The sequence below is a fragment of the Mus musculus genome, chromosome 5 (genome assembly GCF_000001635.26).
Source record: "Mus musculus strain C57BL/6J chromosome 5, GRCm38.p6 C57BL/6J".
Lineage (NCBI taxonomy): Eukaryota > Metazoa > Chordata > Mammalia > Rodentia > Muridae > Mus > Mus musculus.
Genome location: NC_000071.6, coordinates 107,572,039 through 107,595,720, shown reverse-complemented (window position 1 = coordinate 107,595,720; position 23,682 = coordinate 107,572,039). Strand labels below are relative to the sequence as shown.

At 43.3% G+C, this 23,682-nt stretch overlaps 1 protein-coding gene across 8 annotated transcripts in view; it reads left to right on the top strand.

The window, feature by feature from the left end:
* Glmn (glomulin, FKBP associated protein) overlaps nt 1-23,682 on the top strand; it is a 48,927-nt gene that overhangs the window by 2,168 nt on the left and 23,077 nt on the right. For 5 of the 8 annotated variants that reach the window (XR_001784631.2, XM_006534800.4, NM_001161738.1 and 2 more), the window contains exons 3-7: nt 1,843-1,968; nt 17,154-17,270; nt 20,381-20,489; nt 21,799-22,036; nt 23,339-23,441. Coding sequence is in view for 4 of the 8 variants with exons in the window: in XM_006534800.4 (XP_006534863.1) it covers nt 1,843-1,968; nt 17,154-17,270; nt 20,381-20,489; nt 21,799-22,036; nt 23,339-23,441 (693 nt within the window). In the remaining 4 variants the exon portion in view is untranslated. Of the gene's footprint in view, nt 1-1,842; nt 1,969-17,153; nt 17,271-20,356; nt 20,490-21,798; nt 22,037-23,338; nt 23,442-23,682 lie in introns of all 8 variants that reach the window. The other 3 variants (XM_011249410.3, XM_030254179.1, XM_017320694.2) reach the window with 1 other exon arrangement.

Below are 23,682 nucleotides of genomic sequence, written 5' to 3'. Positions count from 1 at the left end.
ATGGAGGGATGTTCTTTACTGGCTTCCCCTGGCTTGCTCAGCCTGCTCTCTTATAGAACCAAGACTACCAGCCCAGAGATGGTCCCACTCACAAGGGGCCTTTCCCCCTTGATCACTAATTGAGAAAATGCCTTACAGTTGGATCTCATGGAGGCATTTCCTCAACTGAAGTTCCTTTCTCTGTGATAACTCCAGCTGTGTCAAGTTGACACAACGAGCCAGTACAATTGACCCCTTGTCAACTTGACACACAAACACATCACTAGTAAGCCTCAACCCTTGCATTCTTATTCATCCCCAAGGTCTAAATAACTTTAAACGTCTCAAAGTCTTTACATATTCTTAAAATTTCAATCTCTTTAAGATATCCATCTCTTTTAAAATCCAAAGTCTTTTTACAATTAAAAGTCTCTTAACTGTGGGCTCCACTAAAATAGTTTCTTCCTTTAAGAGGGAAAATATCAGGGCACAGTCACAGTCAAAAACAAAAATCAATCTCCAACCATCCAATGTCTGGGATCCAACTCAAGATCTTCTGGGCTCCTCCAAGGGCTTGGGTCACTTCTCCAGCCATGCCCTTTGAAGCACACGCGTCATCCTCTAGGCTCCAGATGCCTGTACTCCACTGCTGCTGCTCTTGGTGGTCATCTCATGGTACTGGCATCTCCAAAACACTGCATGACCCCTTCAGTCCTGGGCCGTCAATTGCAACTGAGGCTGCACCTTCACCAATGGCCTTCCATGGCCTCTCACAGTGCCACGCCTCAGCTGCTCTGTGTGACCCCTTCATGCCTTCAAAACCAGTACCACCTGGGTGACCCTTACATATTACCAAGTCCCGCTGCAGCAGGAGTACAACCTTGGCCATCTCTGGAACACAGCATCTTTGTGCTTTCAGAAAACACTTCCCAGAAGATGTCACCTCAAAGATGCTGGTCTCTTTTTAATCACTGCTAATTTCTTAGCTCCAGCTAACCAGCATCAATAGTCCCAGTAATGCAAAGTTTTTGCTTTAGTAGTTCTGGTATCTTGTTAATCACAGCTGATTCTTCAGCCCCAGCTAACCAGAACTACAGAATCTTCACAATCAAAAACAGCAGTGGCCCTGAAAAGAGGCTTTAATTTTCCCTCTGAAATTTCACAAGCCAGACCTACATCTTCTGCACTGTTCTCAACATTATCTTCCAAGCTCCTACACAACATCTGACAGAGCTCTTAACAACGAATGGATCTTCAAGCCCAAAGTTCCAAAGTCCTTCCACAGTCCTCCCCAAAACAAGGTCAGGTTGTCACAGGAATACCCCACTATGTTGGTACCAATTTGTCTTAGTCAGGGTTTCTATTCCTGCACAAACATCATGACCAAGAAGCAAGTTGGGGAGGAAAGGGTTTATTCAGCTTACAATTCCATACTGCTGTTTATCACTAAGGAAGTCAGGACTGGAACTCAAACAGGTCAGGAAGCAGGAGCTGATGCAGAGGCCATGGAGGGATGTTCTTTACTGGCTTGCTTCCCCTGGCTTGCTCAGCCTGCTCTCTTATAGAACCAAGACTACCTACCAGCCCAGAGATGGTACCACCCACAAGGGGCCTTTCCCCCTTGATCACTAATTGAGAAAATGCCTTACAGTTGTATCTCATGGGCATTTCCTTAATGGAAGCTCCTTTCTCTGTGATAACTCCAGCTGTGTCAAGTTGACACAAAACTAGCCAGTACAATCTCTGTAACATGTTCATTTTTGCTACAATTTAAGATTTCAGTTTTTTTCCTAGAGATAAAATCAGGAAGTCATTTATATTAAATCTATATTTGCATCTGTGTGAATTTTTTATTGTTTACAGCAAATCCTAGAAGAGCATGATTTTAAAGAAGAAGATTTTGGCCTCTTTCAGTTAGCAGGTCAAAGATGCATTGAAGATGGTTATATAAACCAGCTGCTAGAGATTATTCAAGATGAAAAGAACAAGGTAAGCCCAGGCTCTGTGTCCACTCTTCAGTCTTTGAGAAGGAAATAATACATTGTTGTTATTACTCATTTGGAAGGGGAATAATACATTGTTGTTATTACTTATTTGGGAAGGGATAATACATTGATAATACCATTTGGGAAGGGAATAATAGATTGTTGTTGTTAACCATTTATCCATCCTCTTAGTTACTATTCTACTGCTGCAGTGCGGGAGTATGACCATGTCTCAGCCTTCCTTAGAGAAGGAACAGTTCATTGGGGCTTTCAGGGTCAGAGGATGAGGTCATGGAGGTCACTCCTGAGAACCATCAACCTAGTGATTACCTGGTCCTTGAGGCTGGGTGTCTCAGCAGTCAGCCCAGTCTACAATGGCTGTCCCCACTGGGGCAGGGCTGGATGTCTCAGTGGTCCTGTTTGAACCCAGACATCTAAAATGGCTGTAGAGCTGCCGATCCTAGGTCACAATGAAAGCTTAGAAACTGGTTCTCATAGCAGGGAAGGAGGTGGCGGCAGCAGCACCAGCTGGACTGCTATTAACCAACCACACACTGCAGGAGGGAAGGCCAAGGAACAAAGGTGCAGTCTTCCTTCTCCCGTGCCCTTCCTACCTGTACTGCTACAACAATCAAAGCAGTTAGGATCCCAGCTGATGTTAAGATCAACTATAATATACTCCTATGGCCTCCAATACAGTCAGTTTTGTGGGGTTTTTGAGGCAGAGTCTTAGCCCATGCTGTCCTGGAGTTCTTAAACTTACTATGTGTTTTTCGTTGTTTGTGTGTGTGCGGGTGGAGGAGGGAAGGGAGGGAGAGGCGTGCTTTTGTGAGTGTATATGCAGGTGCATGCCAAGGCCAGGGGTTGATGTTGATTGTCCTCAATCACTCCCCATCTTTTGAAACAAGGTCCCTCATTGAACCTGGAACTCACACATTCATCTAGGCTGGGTGGCCAACAAATTCTAAGGACGTGCCTGTCTCTGTGTTTTTAAAGTTTCTTAATGTTTCCCAGTTGCATTATCAAAGGATAACTTTTGACAATACTGTTGCATCAATACTAAAATTAATTACTAATATTTAAGTTTATGCCAGACACTTTTCTGGTATGTTACTTTATTTAGCCTCTCCAACATCTCATAAGATAAGCGCTGCTATTAAATTCATTTTGTAATACCTGCAACTCTAAGCAACTTGAGAGGCTGAGGTGGGAGGACTAGAAGTTCAAGACCACCTGGGCAATATGAAGGGACTCTTCTTTCAAGAGAAACAAATAAAACAAGCCACTCACTTTATAGAGAAGAGGTAATCACTGGAAGACGCAACAGCTTTTGTATGACATCCAGAATCCAAAGTCTTGGCGCTCGTGACCTGTGTTGGACCTGAGACAGGATGTCCTGTACCCCAGGCTGGCCTGGAAGTTGCTCTGTAGTTGAGGACCTGAGACAGGATGTCCTGTACCCCAGGCTGGCCTGGAAGTTGCTCTGTAGTTGAGGACCTGAGACAGGATGTCCTGTACCCCAGGCTGGCCTGGAAGTTGCTCTGTAGTTGAGGACCTGAGACAGGATGTCCTGTACCCCAGGCTGGCCTGGAAGTTGCTCTGTAGTTGAGGACCCGAGACAGGATGTCCTGTACCCCAGGCTGGCCTGGAAGTTGCTCTGTAGTTGAGGACCAGCTGGAGTTATAGATGTGTGCCACTACATCTGGTTTATATGGTGCTGGGGACAGCCCAGGGCTTTGTGCATGCTAGGCTAGCATCTACTGACTGTCCTGTGCCCCTGGACTTACAGGAAAGTTGAGGTAGAATTTAGGAGGGGTGGTTGTGGGGGCTAAGGCAAACAGTCATAAAGGACGACTGTTGCTTTTGCTTGTTTTCTTTGTTTTTCTATGTGTTTTTGTCATTTGCATCTGCAACACAGTTTGTGATCTCCACCAAAACAGCCTAACTAACTTAAAGAGAAAGCTTGCAAAAGGAAGGCAAGTGAGTTGACTTGAGAATTCGTCTCAGACATAGCAGGCAAGGGGGAAGTAAGATTTTGATTTATAACTAGAAATAGGAGACTACTATTTGGCTGTGGGTCTCTGCATCCACCTGAGTCAGCTGTTGGGTGGAGCCTCTCAGCACAGCCATGCCAGACTCCTGTCTGCAAGCATAACAGAGTAGTATCATTAATAGTGTCAGGGATCGGTGCTTGTCCATGGAATAGATCTCAAGTTGGTCCAGTTATTGGTTGGCCATTCTCTCAGTCTCTGCTCCATTGCCCGTTTCTGCATTTCTTGTAGACAAGATAAATTTGAGGTTGAAAGTTTTGTGAGTGGATGGGTGTCCCTGTCACTCCCCTGGGGTTCCTGCCTGTCCACAGTAGGTGGCCTCTTCAGGCTCCATATCCCCACTGCTGTGAGTCTCAGCTAAGGTCACCCTCCTTGATTCTTGAGGGCTTCCCCTATCCCAGGTCTCTGTCACATCCCCTAGATGCCCCCACCTCAGTTGCAGACTTCCATTCATTTTCATGGCGATTTGGCCCTCTCCTCATCCCTCCGCACCCCTAATCCAGACCCCTTCCCCTCACATTCTCCTCCCCATCCTTTCTCCCACCCAATTCTCTCCCTCCCTCTGCCTCCTATGACTATTTTATTCCCCCTTCTGAGTGAGATTCGCTTGGGCCTTCCTTCTTGTTTAGCTTCTTTGGGTCTGTGGAATGTGTAGAATGGAGATTCTGTATTTTATGACTAATATCTTCTTATAAGTGAGTGCATACATGCATGAGCTTGGGGAATCTTATGGAAGAGTTGGGGGAAGGATTTCGGGCCCTGAAGGAGATAGGAACTCCACAGGAAGACCAACAATGTCAACTAACCTGGACCCTTGGGAGGTCCCAGAGACTGAACCACCAACCAAAAGGCATACACGGGCTGGACCTAGGCTTCTCCACACAGATGTAGCAGATATGCAGTTTGGCCTTCATGTGGGCATATGGGTCCTGAACAACGAGCTGTGGGGGCAGTGGTTGGGGGGAACTATCCCCTGTCTGTGGGATATGGTCTTCTAGCTACACTGCCTTGTTTGGTCTCAGTGGGAGAGGATGTATCTAGCCTCACAGAGACTTGATGTGCCAGGATGGGGCGGAGGGTGTGGATATCTAGGGAGTCTCCATCCTCTCAGAGGACAAGGAGAAAGGGGGAGGGGAGGAAGGGTTGTTGGAGGGGGTGACTAAGAGGAGGGGCAGTGAGCAGGATGTAAAGTGCATAAATAAAGATAAAATGAAAAGAAAATTCTGACCAACACAAGGAAAGTACCTCTACTATTAAATTCTGTGCAAACATACACACACACACACACAGAGAGATGGGGCGTGGAGAAGAGAGAGAAATAGACTCAAATGCAGATTTGTAAGTGTTCTTCAAAGTTAGGTAACTAAAGCATTAGGGGTAGGGAAGATTTTGAGTTCTCAAGAGGCAGAGAAGAGGCCCAGGATCTCATCGTTTAAAGTTTTGTGAGTATGATGTGCATGTGTGTATGTCCCTGCTTGTGTGTGTGAGTGTGGGCATAGGCATGCCATGGCGCATGTGTAGAGATCAGAGACGACTGGATCTTTTTGTTATTTACTGCCGTCTATGCTGAGCAGGCTGGTCCTTGAGTTTCCCTAGATCCTGCATCTTGCAGAAGGAACACCAGGATTGCACATGCCCACTGCCATGCCGTTTTTACATGGGTTCTGGGGACTGGAATTCATATCCTCATTCTTACGAGCACTGTGCCCACTGAGCCATCTCCCCAGCTCTCATTGGCCCATCCTGAGGAACTAAGGAGCAGGTAGCTGAGACTGCAACTGTCAAGGTGCGCCTCAGAGCACTGCATCAGTGAGGCAGAGGAGCAAAGAGCCTAACACTTAGGTATTTCATGGCTGAGTGGTTTAATTTTAGTATGTTTCTAAATGGCTAACAGGATAAATTTAAAGATAGTAAGGCTTAGGCTTAATCTGGAAATCACCTGTGTACTGTATAATCCGATAACTACAAGATTCAGATTTCAACACAATATTTAACACTGATCACAGCTTGATTTTCCTTCCAGGTGATATTTTCAGGACTGGTCCTGACTTACTATTAATCTGTCCTCATTAATAATTTTAAAGGCCATATGAAGACTAACTTGTCCTAAGACCTTGTAATGTAGACTTTTGCACTTGAACACTGCTTATATTCTAGCAAGAGTCACTGTCCTGTGCATTGTAGAATATACAGCAGCAGCGGTGGCCTCTCCCGGTTACACCAGCAGCACCTTCCTACACCAACTAAAAATCTCTAGACCTTGCCCAGTATCCCCTGGGACTTGAAAGCAAGACTGCTCCAGTGGAGAGCAACTGGAGTGTAGGAAAGCATAGGCTTGGAGCTGGAGAGACGTAAACTCTGGCTTTGCCACAGTTTTATATAAGGTGGGGGACAACAGCATTACCCTGTGTGCTGCTTGGGGGACAACAGCATTACCCTGTGTGCTGCTGTGGCTGTGTGCTACTGTGGGGACAACAGCATTACCCTGTGTGCTGCTGTGGGAGCAACAGTATTACCCTGTGTTCTGCTGGGGAGGACAACAGCATTACCCTGTGTGCTGCTGTGGGGGACAACAGCATTACCCTGTGTGCTGCTGTGGGGACAACAGCATTACCCTGTGTGCTGCTGTGGGGACAACAGCATTACCCTGTGTGCTGCTGTGGGGGCAACAGTATTACCCTGTGTGCTGCTGTGGGGGACAACAGCATTACCCTGTGTGCTGCTGTGGGGAACAACAGCATTACCCTGTGTGCTGCTGTGGGGACAACAGCATTACCCTGTGTGCTACTGTGGGGGACAACAGCATTACCCTGTGTGCTGCTGTGGGGGACAACAGCTTTACCCTGTGTGCTGCTGTGGGGGCAACAGTATTACCCTGTGTGCTGCTGTGGGGGACAACAGTATTACCCTGTGTGCTGCTGTGGGGACAACAGTATTACCCTGTGTGCTGCTGTGGGGGACAACAGTATTACCCTGTGTGCTGCTGTGGGGGACAACAGCATTACCCTGTGTGCTGCTGTGGGGGATAATAGCATTAACCTGTGTGCTGCTGTGGGGGACAACAGTATTACCCTGTGTGCTGCTTAGTTTCAAAACACTGCAGAAGGTACATCAGGTGTCTTAGGAGGCAGGGGCAGGCTGATCTCTAAGTTTCACACTAGTCTGATTTTTTAAGTCCCTGTCTAATTCCTTTCTGTATACTGATGTATTATTCTCTCCTCCCTAACAAAGACCATGAGATATTTGATATTAGAGTCTATTAAGTTCCCAAACACATCATTCTATAATACCTGGCAACCTTGTGACTGACATTTGTAAAATGTATAGCTAAAATTCTTGGGGTAGGCAGAATGGCTAATGGGCAAAGTCAGTTACCACCAAGCACAGTCTGAGTTTTAAGAGAGTAGCAACGTCCAACTTGTCCTCTGGCCTCCACACACATGCTGTTGCACACGTGCAAAACATGTACATACACTAAGCAAATGAACAGTTAAACAGTTGTTTAAGTATTTAGATAAACATTTTCAAAGGATCACTTACAGAAAGAAGTGGAGCTGTGCAAAGAGAAACTTAGAAGGTGCAGTGCCAGGAGTTATGGCTACTTGTTTTTGTTGTTGTTTTTAAACTTAAGGACAATTGCATTAGAGTTTAAGAGAAAGCTAGTCTGTCCTCGGCAAGCTGTAATCTCTGCAGCTGGTCAGGGAGAACAGACAGGAAACAAAGCCTCGGGGTAGCAGGCAGCCATATGATATGGCAAGAAGTGGGACTTGAGAGAAAGAGCAAGGAAGCCCATAGCCCACAGGAAGAGTCTACCTGGTCTGGCCAGCATCAGAAAGAGACCAAAGAAAGAAAAGAGGAAAGATGCTGATCTGCATGGAGGACTGTGCTGGGGTTAGGAATTCTAGGAATGGAAAGTATAGGACCTCATTGAAGAAATAATTATCCTGCCTAAGGGCCAAATTTTAAAACATGAACTTAGTCTTCTTTATCAAGTTATGGTGAGATAATAACTTAGTAAATTTTCAAAAACTTAGTTACTAATTCATAGCATGGATTCTTGAATATATTTTTAAAATGCTTTTGAAATGATTTGTTTATTTTCATTTTATGTGCATTGGTGGTTTGCCTGAGTGTATGTTTGTATGAGGTTGTCAGATCCCCTGGAACTGGAGTTACAAACAATTTTAAGCTGCCATGTGTGTGCGGGAATTTAACCCAGGTCCTTGGAAATAGCCAGTGTTCTTAACTGCTGGGCCATCTCTCCAGCCCCAAATTTGTAAATATTAAAAGTCAAACTATGCTGGGCAGTGGTGTTGCATGCCTTTAATCCCAGCACTTGGGAGGCAGAGGCAGGCGGATTTCTGAGTTTGAGGCCAGCCTGGTCTACAGAGTGAGTTCCAGGACAGCCAGGGCTACACAGAGAAACACTGTCTCAAAAAACCAAAAAAAAAAAAAAAAAAAAAGTTCTCCTTGTTTTCCTTTTTAAGAGTTCTCTCTGCTGGCTTCCTGTTACCTTTTTTTTTTTTTGGTAGGGGTGGGAGTAGAGGTTGTCAGAGTATCCTTCCATGTCCCTCTCTCTCAACTGTGTCTACAGTCATCAATACTGTAGCAAAAAATAGCCCCCTTGCTCTTCTCAGTTGGTGGGAATGTAGATCACTGGCCTTCACAGACCACAGACATGGCCCCCTGCTGCAGCAGGATCCTGACCCCAGGCAAGGCCCTAGGGGACAGCGTGACCCACAGACATCAGCGTGGCCTCAAGTGCAGCACCAACCATGGACCTCCGCATGGCCTTTGGTGGTAACTCGAACTGTAGACACCAACACAGACAGACCCAAGTGTGGCCCTCAGCAGCAAGAAGGACCCAGATATCACCATGGGCCCAGGTGGCAGCACAGGACACTCACATCAATATGGTGCCCCCAGCAGCAGCACAGACTGGACATAAATATGGCTTCAGAGGGCATGGATTTTTTTTTTATTTTTTATGGTAATTCAGACTACAGATATCAACACAGAGCATGACTGCTGTAGGCCCTTAGTAGCAAGGACCTAGACATCTCTGTGGTCTCAGGTGGCAGCTCAGGTCACTCACATCAATATACTGCAACCCCGTCCAACCCCACCATCCCTGGGCCTGGCGGGCTTGCCCAGCTGCTGGCTCTTCCACTGAGCACCTGCCCAAGAATTTTATAGAATGAAGTTTTTTCCTCTAATGTGTTAGTACCTAGAGTATTAGTTACATGTATGGTATGTATTAATAACTTGAAAGAAAAAAGGCCAGGGAGTTAAGCTAATATTATTAGGTATAATAATTTTGAAAATCTGGTTTTTGATGGGAATATAAATCATTAATGTTAAAGGAAAATTAATGCTTTTGTGTGGAAAGCATTTGAAATGTGTTTGAAAACAGAAGAAAATTGGTGGGTGGTAATGGCCCACACATTTAAACCCAACACTTGGTGAGGCAGAGGCAGGCACATTTCTAAGTTTGAAGTCAGCCTGGTCTACAGAGCGAGTTGCAGGACAGTAAACCCTGTCTTTTTTTTTTTTCCATTTTTTATTAGGTATTTAGCTCATTTACATTTCCAATGCTATACCAAAAGTCCCCCATACCCACCCACCCCCACTCCCCTACCCACCCATTCCCCCTTTTTGGCCCTGGCGTTCCCCTGTACTGGGGCATATAAAGTTTGCGTGTCCAATGGGCCTCTCTTTCCAGTGATGGCCGACTAGGCCATCTTTTGATACATACACAGCTAGAGTCAAGAGCTCCGGGGTACTGGTTAGTTCATAATGTTGTTCCACCTATAGGGTTGCAGATCCCTTTAGCTCCTTGGGTGCTTTCTCTAGCTCCTCCATTGGGAGCCCTGTGATCCATCCATTAGCTGACTGTGAGCATCCACTTCTGTGTTTGCTAGGCCCCGGCATAGTCTCACAAGAGATACCTACATCTGGGTCCTTTCGATAAAAACTTGCTAGTGTATGCAATGGTGTCAGCGTTTGGATGCTGATTATGGGGTGGATCCCTGGATATGGCAGTCTCTACATGGTCCATCCTTTCATCTCAGCTCCAAACTTTGTCTCTGTAACTCCTTCCATGGGTGTTTTGTTCCCAATTCTAAGGAGGGGCATAGTGTCCACACTTCAGTCTTCATTCTTCTTGAGTTTCATGTGTTTAGCTAATTGTACCTTATATCTTGGGAATCCTAGGTTCGGGGCTAATATCCACTTATCAGTGAGTACATATTGTGTGAGTTCCTTTGTGAATGTGTTACCTCACTCAGGATGATGCCCTCCAGGTCCATCCATTTGGCTAGGAATTTCATAAATTCATTCTTTTTAATAGCTGAGTAGTACTCCATTGTGTAGATGTACCACATTTTCTGTATCCATTCCTCTGTTGAGGGGCATCTGGGTTCTTTCCAGCTTCTGGCTATTTTTTTTTCCATTTTTTATTAGGTATTTAGCTCATTTACATTTCCAATGCTATACCAAAAGTCCCCCATATCCACCCACCCCCACTCCCCTACCCACCCACTCCCCCTTTTTGGCCCTGGCGTTCCCCTGTACTGGGGCATACAAAGTTTGCGTGTCCAATGGGCCTCTCTTTCCAGTGATGGCCGATTAGGCCATCTTTTGATACATGTGCAGCTAGAGTCAAGAGCTCTGGGGTACTGGTTAGTTCATAATGTTGTTCCACCTATAGGGTTGCAGATCCCTTTAGCTCCTTGGGTGCTTTCTCTAGCTCCTCCATTGGGAGCCCTGTGATCCATCCATTAGCTGACTGTGAGCATCCACTTCTGTGTTTGCTAGGCCCCGGCATAGTCTCACAAGAGATAGCTACATCTGGGTCCTTTCGATAAAATCTTGCTAGGGTATGCAATGGTGTCAGCATTTGGATGCTGATTATGGGGTGGATCCCTGGATATGGCAGTCTCTACATGGTCCATCCTTTCATCTCAGCTCCAAACTTTGTCTCTGTAACTCCTTCCATGGGTGTTTTGTTCCCAATTCTAAGGAGGGGCATAGTGTCCACACTTCAGTCTTCATTCTTCTTGAGTTTCGTGTGTTTAGCAAATTGTACCTTATATCTTGGGAATCCTAGGTTTGGGGCTAATATCCACTTATCAGTGAGTACATATTATGTGAGTTCCTTTGTGAATGTGTTAATTCACTCAGGATGATGCTCTCCAGGTCCATCCATTTGGCTAGGAATTTCATAAATTCATTCTTTTTAATAGCTGAGTAGTACTCCATTGTGTAGATGTACCACATTTTCTGTATCCATTCCTCTGTTGAGGGGCATCTGGGTTCTTTCCAGCTTCTGGCTATTATAAATAAGGCTGCTATGAACATAGTGGAGCATGTGTCCTTCTTACCAGTTGGGGCATCTTCTGGATATATGCCCAGGAGAGGTATTGCGGGATCCTCCGGTAGTACTATGTCCAATTTTCTGAGGAACCGCCAGACTGATTTCCAGAGTGGTTGTACAAGCTTGCAATCCCACCAACAATGGAGGAGTGTTCCCCTTTCTCCACATCCTTGCCAGCATCTGCTGTCACCTGAGTTTTTGATCTTAGCCATTCTGACTGGAGTGAAGTGGAATCTCAGTGTTGTTTTGATTTGCATTTCCCTGATGATTAAGGATGTTGAACATTTTTTCAGGTGCTTCTCTGCCATTCGGTATTCCTCAGGTGAGAATTCTTTGTTCAGTTCTGAGCCCCATTTTTTAATGGGGTTATTCGATTTTCTGAAGTCCACCTTCTTGAGTTCTTTATATATGTTGGATATTAGTCCCCTATCTGATTTAGGATAGGTAAAGATCCTTTCCCAATCTGTTGGTGGTCTTTTTGTCTTATTGACGGTGTCTTTTGCCTTGCAGAAACTTTGGAGTTTCATTAGGTCTCATTTGTCAATTCTCGATCTTACAGCACAAGCCATTGCTGTTCTGTTCAGGAATTTTTCCCCTGTGCCCATATCTTCAAGGCTTTTCCCCACTTTCTCCTCTATAAGTTTCAGTGTCTCTGGTTTTATGTGAAGTTCCTTGATCCACTTAGATTTGACCTTAGTACAAGGAGATAAGTATGGATCGATTCGCATTCTTCTACATGATAACAACCAGTTGTGCCAGCACCATTTGTTGAAAATGCTGTCTTTTTTCCACTGGATGGTTTTAGCTCCCTTGTCGAAGATCAAGTGACCATAGGTGTGTGGGTTCATTTCTGGGTCTTCAATTCTATTCCATTGGTCTACTTGTCTGTCTCTATACCAGTACCATGCAGTTTTTATCACAATTGCTCTGTAGTAAAGCTTTAGGTCAGGCATGGTGATTCCACCAGAGGTTCTTTTATCCTTGAGAAGACTTTTTGCAATCCTAGGTTTTTTGTTATTCCAGATGAATTTGCAAATTGCTCCTTCTAATTCGTTGAGGAATTGAGTTGGAATTTTGATGGGGATTGCATTGAATCTGTAGATTGCTTTTGGCAAGATAGCCATTTTTAGAATGTTTATCCTGCCAATCCATGAGCATGGGAGATCTTTCCATCTTCTGAGATCTTCTTTAATTTCTTTCTTCAGAGATTTGAAGTTTTTATCATACAGATCTTTCACCTCCTTAGTTAGAGTCACGCCAGATATTTTATATTATTTGTGACTATTGAGAAGGGTGTTGTTTCCCTAATTTCTTTCTCAGCCTGTTTATTCTTTGTATAGAGAAAGGCCATTGACTTGTTTGAGTTTATTTTATATCCAGCTACTTCACCGAAGCTGTTTATCAGGTTTAGGCGTTCTCTGGTATACAGAATTGGACAAAAGTTTCCAGGATTGTGTGTTACTTCCATTCAGTATGAGAAATTTACTAGGGCAGCTAATTTGTCAAAAAGTCTTTCTCAGTATATGTTACAGAATAGGAGTTCTCTGGTAGAATTTTTAGGGTCACTTATATATACTATCATATCATCTGCAAAAAGTGATATTTTGACTTCCTCTTTTCCAATTTGTATCCCCTTGATCTCCTTTTGTTGTCGAATTGCTCTGGCTAATACTTCAAGTACTATGTTGAAAAGGTAGGGAGAAAGTGGGCAGCCTTGTCTAGTCCCTGATTTTAGTGGGATTGCTTCCAGCTTCTCTCCATTTACTTTGATGTTGGCTACTGGTTTGCTGTAGATTGCTTTTATCATGTTTAGGTATGGGCCTTGAATTCCTGATCTTTCCAAAACTTTTATCATGAATGGGTGTTGAATCTTGTCAAATGCTTTTTCTGCATCTAACGAGATGATCATGTGGTTTTTGTCTTTGAGTTTGTTTATATAATGGATTACATTGATGGATTTTCGTATATTAAACCATCCCTGCATTCTTGGAATAAAACCTACTTGGTCAGGATGGATGATTGCTTTAATGTGTTCTTGGATTCGGTTAGCAAGAATTTTATTGAGGATTTTTGCATCGATATTCATAAGAGAAATTGGTCTGAAGTTCTCTATCTTTGTTGGGTCTTTCTGTGGTTTAGGTATCAGAGTAATAGTGGCTTCATAAAATGAGTTGGGTAGAGTACCTTCTACTTCTATTTTGTGAAATAGTTTGTGCAGAACTGGAATTAGATCTTCTTTGAAGGTCTGATAGAACTCTGCACTAAACCCGTCTGGTCCTGGGCTTTTTTTGGCTGGGAGACTATTAATAACTGCTTCTATTTCTTTAGGTGATATGGGACTGTTTAGATGGTCAACTTGATCCTGACTCTACTTTGGTACCTGGTATCTGTCCAGAAATTTGTCCATTTCGTCCAGGTTTTCCAGTTTTGTTGAGTATAACCTTTTGTAGAAGGATCTGATGGTGTTTTGGATTTCTTCAGGATCTGTTGTTATGTCTCCCTTTTCATTTCTGATTTTGTTAATTAGGATTTTGTCCCTGTGCCCTTTAGTGAGTCTAGCTAAGGGTTTATCTATCTTGTTGATTTTCTCAAAGAACCAACTCCTCGTTTGGTTAATTCTTTGAATAGTTCTTCCTGTTTCCACTTGGTTGATTTCACCCCTGAGTTTGATTATTTTCTGCCGTCTACTCCTCTTGGGTGAATTTGCTTCCTTTTTTTTCTAGAGCTTTTAGATGTGTTGTCAAGCTGCTAGTATGTGCTCTCTCCCGTTTCTTCTTGGAGGCACTCAGAGCTATGAGTTTCCCTCTTAGAAATGCTTTCATTGTGTCCCAAAGGTTTGGGTACGTTGTGGCTTCATTTTCATTACACTCTAAAAAGTCTTTAATTTCTTTCTTTATTCCTTCCTTGACCAAGGTATCATTGAGAAGAGTGTTGTTCAGTTTCCATGTGAATGTTGGCTTTCCATTATTTATGTTGTTATTGAAGATCAGTCTTAGGCCATGGTGGTCTGATAGGATACATGGGACAATTTCAATATTTTTGTATCTGTTGAAGCCTGTTTTGTGACCAATTATATGGTCAATATTGGAGAAGGTCCCGTGAGGTGCTGAGAAGAAGGTATATCCTTTTGTTTTAGGATAAAATGTTCTGTAGATATCTGTCAGGTCCATTTGTTTCATAACTTCTGTTAGTTTCACTGTGTCCCTGTTTAGTTTCTGTTTCCACGATCTGTCCATTGATGAAAGTGGTGTGTTGAAGTCTCCCACTATTATTGTGTGAGGTGCAATGTGTGCTTTGAGCTTTACTAAAGTGTCTTTAATGAATGTGGCTGCCCTTGCATTTGGAGCGTAGATATTCAGAATTGAGAGTTCCTCTTGGAGGATTTTACCTTTGATGAGTATGAAGTGTCCCTCCTTGTCTTTTTTGATAACTTTGGGTTGGAAGTCGATTTTATCCGATATTAGAATGGCTACTCCAGCTTGTTTCTTCAGACCATTTGCTTGGAAAATTGTTTTCCAGCCTTTCACTCTGAGGTAGTGTCTGTCTTTTTCCCTGAGATGGGTTTCCTGTAAGCAGCAGAATGTTGGGTCCTGTTTGTGTAGCCAGTCTGTTAGTCTATGTCTTTTTATTGGGGAATTGAGTCCATTGATATTAAGAGATATTAAGGAAAAGTAATTGTTGCTTCCTTTTATTTTTGTTGTTAGAGTTGGCATTCTGTTCTTGTGGCTGTCTTCTTTTTGGTTTGTTGAGGGATTACTTTCTTGATTGTTCTAGGGCGTGATTTCCGTCCTTGTATTGCTTCTTTTCTGTTATTATCCTTTGAAGGGCTGGATTCGTGGAAAGATATTGTGTGAATTTGGATTTGTCGTGGAATTCTTTGGTTTCTCCATCTATGGTAATTGAGAGTTTGGCCGGGTATAGTAGCCTGGGCTGGCATTTGTGTTCTCTTAGTGTCTGTATAACATCTGTCCAGGCTCTTCTGGCTTTCATAGTCTCTGGTGAAAAGTCTGGTGTAATTCTGATAGGCCTTCCTTTATATGTTACTTGACCTTTCTCCCTTACTGCTTTTAATATTCTATATTTAGTGCATTTGTTGTTCTGATTATTATGTGTCGGGAGGAATTTCTTTTCTGGTCCAGTCTATTTGGAGTTCTGTAGGCTTCTTGTATGATCATGGGCATCTCTTTCTTTATGTTTGGGAAGTTTTCTTCTATTATTTTGTTGAAGATATTAGCTGGCCCTTTAAGTTGAAAATCTTCATTCTCATCAATTCCTATTATCTGTAGGTTTGGTCTTCTCATTGTGTCCTGGATTTCCTGGATGTTTTGTGTTAGGATCCTTTTGCATTTTGTATTTTCTTTGACTGTTGTGTCGATGTTCTCTATGGAATCTTCTGCACCTGAGATTCTCTCTTCCATTTCTTGTATTCTGTTGCTGATGCTCGCATCTATGGTTCCAGATCTCTTTCCTAGGGTTTATATCTCCAGCGTTGCCTCGCTTTGGGTTTTCTTTACTGTGTCTACTTCCCTTTTTAGTTCTAGTATGGTTTTGTTCATTTCCATTACCTGTTTGGATGTGTTTTCCTGTTTTTCTTTAAGGACTTCTACCTGTTTGGCTGTGTTTTCCTGCTTTTCTTTAAGGGCCTGTAACTCTTTAGCAGTGCTCTCCTGTAATTCTTTAAGTGACTTATGAAAGTCCTTCTTGATGTCCTCTATCATCATCATGAGAAATGTTTTTAAATCTGGGTCTAGATTTTCGGTTGTGTTGGGGTGCCCAGGACTAGGTGGGGTGGGAGTGCTGCGTTCTGATGATGGTGAGTGGTCTTGATTTCTGTTAGTAGGATTCTTACGTTTGCCTTTCGCCATCTGGTAATCTCTGAAGCTAGCTGTTATAGTTGTCTCTGTTAAGAGCTTGTTCTTCAGGTGACTCTGTTAGCCTCTATAAGCAGATCTGGGAGGGTAGCACTCTCCTTAGTTTCAGTGGGTAGAGTATTCTCTGCAGGAAAGCTCTCTTCTTGCAGGGAAGGTACCCAGATATCTGGTGTTCGAACCGGACTCCTGGCAGAAGTTGTGTTCCACTCACTAGAGGTCTTAGGATCCCTTGTGGAATCCTGTGTGGGCACTTGCGGGTGTCAGGCGACTCCGCTGGCATGGTAGCCCGGGGCTCCAGTGGAGCGGAAGGGGCTTGTGCCCCAGGTCAGGCCCGGGTAGTCTGCTTCCCTATGTACCGCAGTCTCAGGTTCCTCGAGATTGGATTGGGGCCGGCGCTGTGTTCCACTTACCAGAGGTCTTAGGATCCCGTGGGGAATCCTGTGTGGGCCCTTGCGGGTGTCAGGCGACTCCGCTGGCAAGGTAGCCCGGGGCTCGAGTGGAGCAGAAGGGGCTTGTGCCCCAGGTCAGGCCCGGGTAGTCTCCAGTAAACCCTGTCTTAAAGAAAAAGAGAAAGGAAGGAAGAAAGAGTAAAATTGCGTGTAGGAGAGAATGAAAAGGAAGCCACATTCCTCATTTCATATCTTGTCAGAAATAACAGAACTGTTTAGGGCCTGGGTCTAGTTGCTGAGTAAAGGCCATTCTGCGTCCCTCAGTGAAAACATCAACAACATCTGAACATGGTGAGGGCTGCTGGCTGTGAGCAAGTCAGTGGTAAAGTGTGAGTCTCACCTGCCTCACCCTTCCTATCTGAGAAAGCACTGCGTTCCTTCAGGTCAGGGGCATCGTGGGCTCTCTAGATGATAACATTTGCTTTGCTCTTTCCTGATTGCAGACCATCATTAAGTCTATGGGGTGGAATCTTGTTGGTCCAGTTGTTCGATGCCTCCTGAGGGGCAGAGAAGAGGATAAAAGAGAAGAGTGTTTTCTGATATTTGATTTGCTGGTGAAGGTAAGTCAGGAAAGCTTGTTCTGTCTGTCATGCACACAGCAGCTCCGCAATTCCCTTCCACTTTTAATTCTTGTTCTTCGGTAAGAAAATTTTAGTCCAGGAAATTATTCCTAGATAATGCCCAGTTGTACTTGACTGGATGAGTGGGCAGCTCCAGCTGAGCATCATCAACATTTCTAGATATAAGAATTACCCAGTCTGAGACCCCTAACTCAGTTTCCAGTAAGAAAGCTACAAGGTGATTTAACAAGTGTTCTCATTATATAGGCGAAGTCACTTTTAGAGAACTTTTAATGCCATGCTGACCCTTGTGTAGCATTAGAGCCAGAATCAAATACCAGATATGAAAGTTAAGAGAGACTGTAAAGGGGGTGGCAGATCAACAATAACAACTCTTGTTTGAAAATGCCATAGTAAAATCTAATATAGGAAGATTTTGGGATATTGGAGATTGTTGGGATATACACAGATGAGTACTGGGATGAGAAAGCTCCTCCCGGGTAACAGCACTTGATCATGAGGACTTTTAAAGAGGGAGGCAGTGGCTGGGGATGCAGCTCTGGTAGAGGCACTGAGAAAGTTAAGCAGATTGAGGCTTTAAGCTGAGAAAGAAATTAGGGAAACAACACCCTTCTCAATAGTCACAAATAATATAAAATACCTTGGCGTGACTCTAACTAAGGAAGTGAAAGATCTGTATGATAAGAACTTCAAGTCTCTAAAGAAAGAAATTAAAGAAGATCTCAGAAGATGGAAAGATCTCCCATGCTCATGGATTGGCAGGATCAACATTGTAAAAATGGCTATCTTGCCAAAAGCAATCTACAGATTCAATGCAATCCCCATCAAAATTCCAACTCAATTCTTCAACGAATTAGAAAGGGCAATCGGCAGATTCATCTGGAATAACAAAAAACCGAGGATAGCAAAAACTCTTCTCAAGGATAAAAGAACTTCTGGTGGAATCACCATGCCGGACCTAAAACTGTACTACAGAGCAATTGTGATCAAAACTGCATGGTACTGGTATACTGACAGACAAGTAGACCAATGGAACAGAATTGAAGACCCAGAGATGAATCCACACACCTATGGTCACTTGATCTTTGACAAGGGAGCTAAAACCATCCAGTGGAAAAAAGACAGCATTTTCAACAAATGGTGCTGGCACAACTGGCGGTTGTCATGTAGAAGAATGCGAATTGATCCATTTCCATCTCCTTGTACTAAGGTCAAATCTAAGTGGATTAAGGAACTCCACATAAAACCAGAGACACTGAAACTTATAGAGGAGAAAGTGGGGAAAAGCCTTGAAGATATGGGTACAGGGGAAAAATTCCTGAATAGAACAGCAATGGCTTGTGCTGTAAGATCAAGAATCGATAAATGGGACCTCATAAAATTGCAAAGCTTCTGCAAAGCAAAAGACACCGTCAATAAGACAAAAAGGCCACCAACAGATTGGGAAAGGATCTTTACCTATCCCAAATCAGATAGGGGACTAATATCCAATATATATAAAGAACTCAAGAAGGTGGACTCCAGAAAATCAAATAACCCCATTAAAAAATGGGGCTCAGAGCTGAACAAAGAATTCTCACCTGAGGAATACCGAATGGCAGAGAAGCACCTGAAAAAATGTTCAACATCCTTAATCATCAGGGAAATGCAAATCAAAACAACACTGAGATTCCACTTCACTCCAGTCAGAATGGCTAAGATCAAAAACTCAGGTGACAGCAGATGCTGGCAAGGATGTGGAGAAAGGGGAACACTCCTCCATTGTTGGTGGGATTGCAAGCTTGTACAACCACTCTGGAAATCAGTCTGGCGGTTCCTCAGAAAATTGGACATAGTACTACCGGAGGATCCCGCAATACCTCTCCTGGGCATATATCCAGAAGATGTCCCAACCGGTAAGAAGAACACATGCTCCACTATGTTCATAGCAGCCTTGTTTATAATAGCCAGAAGCTGGAAAGAACCCAGATGCCCCTCAACAGAGGAATGGATACAGAAAATGTGGTACATTTACACAATGGAGTACTACTCAGCTATTAAAAAAATGAATTTATGAAATTCCTAGGCAAATGGATGGACCTGGAGGGTATCATCCTGAGTGAAGTAACCCAATCACAAAGGAACTCGCACAATATGTACTCACTGATAAGTGGATATTAGCCCAGAAACTTAGGATACCCAAGATATAAGATACAACTTGCCAAACGCATGAAATTCAAGAAGAACGAAGACCAAAGTGTGGACACTTTACCCTTTCTTAGAAATGGGAACAAAACACCCATGGAAGGAGTTACAGAGACAAAATTTGGAGCTGTGACGAAAGGATGGACCATCTAGTGATTGCCATATGCAGGGATCCATCCCATAATCAGCTTCCAAATGCTGACACCATTGCATAAACTAGCAAGATTTTGCTGAAAGGACCCAGATATAGCTCTCTCTTGTGAGACTATGCCGGGGCCTAGCAAACACAGAAGTGGATGATCACGGTCAGCTATTGGATGGGTCACACGGCCCCCAATGGAGGAGCTAGAGAAATTACCCAAGGAGCTAAAGGGAACTGCAACCCTATAGGTGGAACAACAATATGAACTAACCAGTACCCGGGAGCTCTTGTCTTTAGCTGCATATGTATCAAAAGATGGCCTAGTCGGCCATCACTGCAAAGAGAGGCCCATTGGACTTGCAAACTTTATATGCCCCAGTACAGGGGAACGCCATGGCCAAAAAGGGGGAGTGGGTGGGTAGGGGATTGGGGGGGTGGGTATGGGGGACCTTTGGGATAGCATTGAAAATGTAAATGAGGAAAATACCTAATTAAAAAAAAAAGATATGGCAGTCAGGACACACTATAGAGCATCTGTTGAGAAAACACAAGAGACCAGTGGTGTCGGGTCAGGGCCTTGCATGGAGAGTCTGCAGTCTACAGTGAAGAAGCCTGAGTTCTGAAAAGCCTTAACAACTGAATAGGGCATTTTACAGTTAGCAAATAGAACTGTATTTTCTCGGTATGTCTTCTTTAAAATAGTAATCATGTGGCTTTAAATGCAACTTGTATTAAACAGGTTCAATTGTGAATATTTTTATAGTTATGTAATCCAAAGGAATTGTTGTTGGGTTTGCTTGAACTCATTGAAGAGCCCTCCGGAAAACAGATTTCCCAAATTATTCTTCTTTTACTGCAACCATTACAAACAGGTAATGAGCATTTTGATATCCAAGTATTTCTTGTTCTATTTGCATTAGTGTCTTGATGTTTACCCTAAGTATGAACTGTCACCAAAGTAAAGTTTGTGATAAGTTACTGCATGCTCAGCTTTTAGGCTGTCCCAGCAGCGCCAGTGTGGATGCTGCAGGATGCCTGGAAGATTGGCTGCTCAGTAAATCCCTTGTTGTATGTCATACTGTTTGCGTGTGTGTAGCTCTTTGGTTAGCTTTCTTTTTGCATATATGTGTGTTTTGTCTGCATGCATGTTTGTACATCACTTGCATGCCTGGTACCTTACCAGATCCCCTGGAGTTTGAGCTGCCATATGGGTTCTGGGAACTGAATCTGGGTCCTCTGGGAGCAGCCAGTGCTCTTAGCCACCTGAGCCGTCTCTCTCTAGCCTCCTAGTAAGCTTCTTATCCACAGCTATAGTTAGAATTTCCCCTCTAAGCATGTTTAGTGGCTCAGCTGTGGTACCTGCAGCACGCAGTCTAACAGCAGTGTGGTCGTCCTGTAGTTTGGTTAAGAAGGATATGAGACAGGGTGTTACTCGGCCTTTGAATTGGGAGGTTGGAGTTAAAAGGTTCAACCAGAATGAAATGAGGCATGAAAAGAGAGAAAGCTTCACGGTTCAATATTGGCAAATAATGGCTCTCAGCAACCAACATAGACACTTTCCATGAAAGAAGCTATTTACTGTTTGTGTGTATGTAGCACATATATATGCTTCAGAATATGATAGACACTTCTTAAATATTCAAAGTTTTCTAAGGACACAAAAAGCTTTTTAATACTCTTGTACACTTATATGGTGCTTTGCAATTTTCCATTCATATTTTGTGCTTATAATCAAAAATAAGGGAAAGATGTAACCAGTTATAAAAATACTGTATTTGTTGGTTTTCTTATTGCTGGGCCTAAGTGCCTGACAACTGGCAATTTAAAGAAGAACTGTTCATCTGGTTAGGATCCGCAGTCCACCATGGTGGCGAGGCATGGTGGAAGTAGGGTGGCGAAGTACCTGGTCACATTGTAATGACAGTCACAGTAGTGAGGTCAGGCTCTACCGCCTCAGAGCCCACCTCTAGTGACCACTTCCTTTAGCAAGGCTCCACCTGCTAAGGATCCAGAGCCTTGTCCCATGTGAAGAAGTCTGTGTCACAGGGTGACACAGTTAACTGCTCACGCATAAGCACAGGTGACCACTTAAGAGGCGAACACAGGTGACAGCTCATACACTGAGCACAGTAACCACTTATGCGGTGAGCAGAGGGAGTAACTGCTTGGTCTCTGTTGCAGTTATTCAGAAACTTCCTAACAACAAGGCATACTCCGTTGGACTAGCATTGTCAACACTTTGGAGTCAGCTGTCTCTTCTTCCTGTTCCACACTCAGAAGAACAAATTCAGGCAGATGATTATGGCCTCTGTCAGTGTTGTAAGGCCTTGATAGAGTTCACGAAACCTTTTGTGGAAGAAGTAATAAGTGATAAAGAAAACAAAGAAAATGCAAAACTAAAAGATGAATTACTGAAATTGTAAGTATATCTTGAGGAACATTTCACCGTGGAGTGAGTAATTAGCAGCTCAGTTACCTTATGTTTCTTATTTGTACATACAAATCTAGTTTCATATTTTGAATTTTAGACGTAGATGTTTGGCTGACACAGCGTGGTCGTTTTCTGAGGCACTGACAGTACAAAACCAACCTTCACTTAATTCACTTTCACCCATCACAGCAAGCAAACACTGAAAGTGGGGGCAGGGGATGTATTCAACTCAAGGGACTTATTACTCTGTCTCGGGGAACTCGTACCTGAAAATAGAGACCACTAGAGAGTTGGGCATCCACCCTGACTGCAGACTCAGCAAAGTGCTCATCCACTCTCTCACACCGTGGGTTCTAACCAAACATCCACCAGTGGTTAGGGTGGCTGCCGATCCCTAAGTATATGGATGGTCCAAACTGAGGTGCTCTCAGTATGACACAGCCTCCGGACTTGATGGCTCTCAGTATGACACAGGATTGTAAGATCAAAGCTAGAGCCTCGATTATAGAATAAGTTGTCCCAAAAACCAAATCAACACAAAACCTCCAAAATAAAGGACAAAATAAAGGAATTTGTGTTAAATTTCTCTTGGACAGTACTGAATTTTTTTTTTTTTTTAAATTTGGGAGACTAATGCTATTCTTACCTTTTCTATTTTTCTGGGTTAAGGCATTTAAAGTTGTTTTTAAAAACAAAAAAAATTGTTTTGAAAAAAAACGTCCTAAAGAACTAGAAAAGGCTTAGTTACAGAATAAAGTTAGAGTTTAAAAAAATGCAACTCTATGAAAAACATGACTATATTGTCCTGAATTTTCCTTGGACCAGTGATGGTGACCTCTTGGACTAGCTGGCCCTCAGGAGACATTCAGCATCAATTGTAACACTCTAGAGATTCAATTGAATCTGAGCTATGCAGTCTAGCAAGGCCTTCTCATGCTTTCCCAGTACTGTCACGAGTGAGGAAGGATTCAGCCTGTGTTACCGTGCTTGCCTTAGGTCACGTCTGTGACATAGTAAAGTATCAGGTGATTTGTAATCAAGGCATTGTGGCTTGCAGTTCTAGGAGTTCTCAGGCTGGACTGAGGCTCAGGTTCGCTGAGCTCATACTTTGAGAACAGCATCTTCTTTCCCATGAGAGTGAACCCACCTTTCAAAGGTCTCACTTGTTATACTGTTTTAGCCTGAGTTGAGGGGCTGCACTCAGTTCTCATGAAAAGCCAGGTATGAAGAACTACAGGTGTCGTGCCTTGGGAGTGTTGACTGCAAAGTTACCCATTTCTTATGCCGTAGTTGTTTCAAAGGCTTGAAATGCCCTTTGCTGACAGCACAATTCCTCGAACAGTCAGAAGACGTTGGAAATGACCCTTTTCGGTGTTTTGCATCTGAAATAATAGTAAGTACAGCTGATCTAATCTCTAATACTTATAACTTTAAATTTATCCTGCTATATTGTGATATATGACCAGTTAAACTGTTAATTTATTAATAGGGCAGTATATAGTTTTTTAGAATACAGATAAACAACAGGATGGAAACTAAGTAGCAGTAATATTATCCAAAGCCTTCTAAATGTTTCTAAATGCTAATAAATAAGAAAATGTATACATACATATACGGTCTTGAAAATGTGTATA